The 4,786-nt window shown below is 34.6% G+C and overlaps 1 protein-coding gene across 1 annotated transcript; it reads left to right on the forward strand.

Annotated features, from left to right (window-relative positions):
• The first annotated feature begins 358 nt into the window (after positions 1 to 358).
• Positions 359 to 4,305, forward strand: LOC110624375 (MLO-like protein 12). Its single transcript, XM_021769470.2, has 15 exons — positions 359 to 714; positions 855 to 912; positions 1,006 to 1,241; positions 1,325 to 1,441; positions 1,535 to 1,595; positions 1,685 to 1,773; positions 1,880 to 1,954; positions 2,051 to 2,145; positions 2,242 to 2,291; positions 2,389 to 2,429; positions 2,515 to 2,688; positions 2,787 to 2,822; positions 2,925 to 2,992; positions 3,091 to 3,151; positions 3,594 to 4,305. Exons 1-15 carry the CDS (start codon positions 592 to 594, stop codon positions 4,044 to 4,046), a joined length of 1,737 nt encoding a protein of 578 aa, XP_021625162.1. The 5' UTR covers positions 359 to 591; the 3' UTR covers positions 4,047 to 4,305.
• The last annotated feature ends 481 nt before the right edge of the window (positions 4,306 to 4,786 follow it).

A 4,786-nucleotide genomic window follows, 5' to 3' on the forward strand; every position in this document is an offset into this window, starting at 1 on the left:
TGATAATAATTCTTCCTAAAATTTATCATAATAAATTATTATATAAAATTTATAGTTATATTTTAAAATTTCTTTCATATTAAAATTATTATATGCAATTATTATACACAATTAAAAAATTTAACCTTTTTACATATAATAATCGTAACACACCTTTGTAAAATTTCTTTTTTTTTTGGTAATTGACTAGTTAAAGAAAAATTCTTTGTTTTTTTTGGAATTATGGTTTTTTTGGGTTCATTTCCTTGTTTTTTCTATATTTTTCTCATTCAAACTTGGAGAGAGTCTAGTTGAGACACGATTACGCTCTTTGTCATCTCTTTCATTCTTCTCTCTGAAATGGTCAATGCCTTTGTTCAGCAGTTGCTTCTTCTACATTTCTTATATATATTTTTTTATATATATACAACCAAACTTTTCTGTAACCAGACAATTTTTCTCTCTTTCTCTCTTGCACATATGCACAAACGCCTGCAGAGAGGCCATAAGAGAACTTGAATATTTCTTGGTGATTTCTTCTGCATTTGGTTCTTTTGAATATTTCTTGGTGATTTCTTGGAGGGTCTTGATTCAAGAAGAAGCTTTACTGCCATGTCTGATACCAGTAAAGCACGCTCTCTTGAAGAAACGCCTACATGGGCTGTTGCTGTGGTGTGCTTTGTGATGATTGTTATTTCAATCTTGATTGAGCATGTGATTCATATGATAGAAAAGGTATGTGCTTTAGATTGCATTTCAATATCAAGTAATGGGTAGACTTTAAGGTTTTTGTCTGAAGAGTAATGATAATGTCTTCTGCAACTGAAGTCTAGTGTTGTAGACACTGCCTGAATTCTTTTTGTAATCTTTTACAGTGGTTTAAGAAGATACATAAGCCAGCTCTTGTGGAAGCTCTTGAAAAGATTAAAGCAGGTCAACCCATTAATTTTTAGTTGCCAATTTTGAAATCATATTCATTTCATCATCCAGAGCTAAACCTTTTCTTTTAATATCTTCTTCTTGCAGAGCTGATGCTTATGGGATTTATATCCTTGCTTCTAACTGCTCTACAAGATCCCATCTCTGAAATTTGCATTTCACAGAGTGTTGCATCCACCTGGCATCCTTGCAAGAGTCAGAAAGAAAGCAAGACAGAAACAGATTCTACTGATAATCGTCGAAGACTTCTTCAGTTCTTAGATGCTGGAGGAAGCACTAGACGTTATTTAGCAGGCAAATCTGAAGATAAATGTGCAGAAAATGTAAGAACAGGATCAGAAATTACTTCTTGTTGGAAAGTATCTGAGCAGCTTATTCTCTAACAGTGGTTTTGAATATGCTTCAGGGTAAAGTTGCCTTTGTATCAGCATATGGAATTGATCAGCTCCATTATTTCATCTTTGTGCTAGCAGTTGTCCATGTGCTTTACTGCATAATTACATATATTTTGGGTAGAACAAAGGTAGTTAAACAGTATTAGCTCTAGTTAATTGCTTGCATCTCTATCTGCTGATGAGCTCCTCTCTCTAATAATGCTTAAACATTTGGCCTGCAGATGAGAAAGTGGAAGGCATGGGAGAGAGAGACAAAGACACTTGAGTACCAATACCATAATGGTAACTCCTTTCTTCAAAGCTATAACCCATTTCAACAATCAGAAATCTTATGCATCTTGCACTAAGTATTGAGGAATTTTGTGTTGCAGATCCAGAGAGGTTCAGGTTTGCAAGGGATACATCATTTGGACGAAGACATCTGAATCTATGGAGTCGATCAACAGTTTTCGTTTGGATCGTAAGTAGCAGAAACATGAATTTTCTTTTTCCATGTAAGAAGTACACTTAACATTCAGGGAACTGGAGTTTATCTGAATACTAAAAGATTATGGTTGATTTTTCAGGTTTGTTTCTTTAGACAATTCTTTGGATCAGTCACCAAAATTGATTACCTGACATTGAGACATGGATTTATCATGGTGAGATAAACTCATATACAGTAGCTCCAAGTAGGACTAAGACTAGCTAATTCTCATCCATAACTGGATTTGCAAGATTCTGATACGTTTTTTCAGGCACATTTGGCCCCTGGAAGTGAAACAAGATTTGATTTCCAGAAATACATCAACAGATCACTTGAAGATGACTTTAAAGTTGTAGTGGGAATCAGGTTAATGCTTGTAACTCTTGAGCATTTAAACGGCATACATTAGTTTATTTGATTGATTCTTTTCAGAATCCTAACCTTACTTTGCATTATATGCAGTCCAGTTATTTGGTTTATTGCCTGTTTGTTGCTGCTGACCAGCACACATGGTAAGCACTAGTTTCCTGCAAAATCCCCAGGTGATAAATGGTGAAAATATATTATCTGATCCAAGAATTATGAAAATGTTTTGTTTATTTGTGGCAGGTTGGTATGCTTATCTATGGTTACCTTTCATCCCACTAATTGTAAGCACAAAGCCATACCTTTTGTCTCATTCTGGTTCTAGTCCCTTAGCATCAGGAACTAATACTCTGAACTGGGAATCTGCAGATAATTTTGGTGGTTGGGGCTAAGCTGCAAGTGATCATAACTCAACTGGGGCTAAGGATTCAAGAGAGAGGAGATGTAGTTAAGGGTGCTCCTGTGGTTCAACCAGGAGATGACCTCTTCTGGTTCGGACGTCCACGCTTTATTCTCTTCCTTATTCACTTGGTTCTCTTTCAGGTACTTGCAAAATACTTTCAAACGTTTGCACAGGCCCATTATGCATCTTTTTGCTTCTCAAATATTTTTTTTTTCCATTTTCAACTTCTGCTTTGCAGAATGCATTTCAGCTGGCTTTCTTCGCGTGGAGCGTGGTAAGCATATGATCACGTCCTGTCAATCATGTATTACAGGTTCAGCTACTTATTTGCTGAATTATATTATCCTGAGGTGTTATATTTTGCCTCATCTTTCAGTGGAAAATTGGAACTGACTCTTGTTACCATGATCGCACTGAGGATATTGTAATCAAAATCACAATGGGGTGAGTTTTATTACCATTAAATCTAATTCTTTCCTCTTTTAGATCGATTTTGCAGCCTTTCAGCATTCCTGATACTGACCAAAATTGGATCATTTCAGGGTCATCATACAGTTCCTTTGCAGTTATGTGACACTGCCTCTATATGCTCTAGTGACACAGGTGAGAATTTTCGTAACATCTTATCCCATCGATTCCCATGTCTATTAAATATGGATCTTGAGCTTAAACTACTAAAAAAACTTGCATTAATCATTTGGGTCCTAATGGTTTAGGACTTCAAAGTTATTTGTATCAGAGCTGTTACAATTTTTCTGCCCAATTACCAACACCATAGTTGGCTGCTAAAACAAAGCTTCTTGTATTCCACATTAAGCTTTGTAAAGGAGAAATTTTCTAATGTAATTTAAGAAAAAGAAAGAAGAATGCACATAATAGATTTACAGTAGTTAGATCACAACTTGGCTATTGAAAATATATCTAAAATTTAAGGCACATAAATTAATATCTTCGATATGGGTTGATCAATGGTTAATTTGTGCAATAGTTGCATTGAATAATTTTTCCTTCTAAAGGGTTTCTACCGTTGTCTATGATGTTGCAGATGGGTTCTAGCATGAGATCAACAGTCTTTAATGACAGAGTAGCAGCAGCACTGAAGAACTGGCACCAGGCAGCCAAAAAACATGCTAAACACAGCAAACATTCAGCGTCTCAAACACCAATGTCAAGCAGACCAGCAACTCCAACACACGGCATGTCGCCTATCCATCTCTTGCATAACTACCGTAGCAGCACTGCTCCTAACAGCTTACAGGCTTCTCCAAGAAACCATAACTATAATGTAGACAATTGGGACCCTGAAGCACTAAGTTCTGTACACAATCAGGAGGCTGATGAGCTTGAACACATTGAAAGTCCTGATATTAGGGATCATGATATAGAAGTTGAAGAGCAAAACTCAAACTCAATAATGCAATTGCCTCCAGCACCAGGTTCCATCCGTACACAACATGAACTTGGTGTCAGCTTAAGAGAGTTCACGTTCAGGAAATGATAAAGCAAAGAATGCATCTTGTACATTAGAACACAAGAAACTGAGACTGCAGAGCCTGCCTGCTCACTGCTCAGCAATGAAGGCCAGGATGGTTTTTATTATTTTCAAATGGGATATTTTCTCAAGTAGAGTGATGCTGATGCCTGCATTTTTTTTTCCTGTTTTTTTAGACAATATGTTGTATTTATTTTACTTGTAAAGTACTTTTAAAGTACTCCTTTTTTTGTTTTTAAATATTTTTTCAAGAATTAGGAAGTTCATAGATTTATGTTTTATGTATGCTTTTTTATGATTCAATAGATAGATTTATTTTTTCCCAAATTATAAATATAAATAAAATATTTTCATGTTTTGCAATCTAATATAAACATTTAAATTTTGGCATAATTAGCTAAACTTCTATAAGTTTGTCAAATTATTTTATCAAATTTTCTATTATTGAACCTTTACTCCATTTTCAACTTGTTTATAACTAACATTTACATTATTTCTAAGCCAATTGGATAATAAAATCCAAAGATTTACATTTTTCATGATTATAACTAAATGTTTTAATTTTGACAATCAAGTCCAAACGTTTGAGATTGGGTACAGTTATAGCCAAAGGGCAAAATTGATTACTAAATGATTATAAAAGTTTTGTAAAGGTGACTTTATATTTTCAAAATACAATATTTTAGTATGGATTCTTGTACTTTTGTTGATAGATTGGGAAGCACATTGTCTCAGTTTGATTGGAC

This window comes from Manihot esculenta, chromosome 10 (assembly GCF_001659605.2).
Source record: "Manihot esculenta cultivar AM560-2 chromosome 10, M.esculenta_v8, whole genome shotgun sequence".
Lineage (NCBI taxonomy): Eukaryota > Viridiplantae > Streptophyta > Magnoliopsida > Malpighiales > Euphorbiaceae > Manihot > Manihot esculenta.

Bases quoted from the DNA above. Each gene is read 5' to 3' on its own strand.
- LOC110624375 (XM_021769470.2), top strand. From the start codon at position 592: ATGTCTGATACCAGTAAAGCACGCTCTCTTGAAGAAACGCCTACATGG. The intron at 715-854 runs GTATGTGCTTTA...AATCTTTTACAG, and splicing joins TGATTCATATGATAGAAAAG to TGGTTTAAGAAGATACATAA. The intron at 1,442-1,534 runs GTAGTTAAACAG...TTTGGCCTGCAG, and splicing joins ATATTTTGGGTAGAACAAAG to ATGAGAAAGTGGAAGGCATG.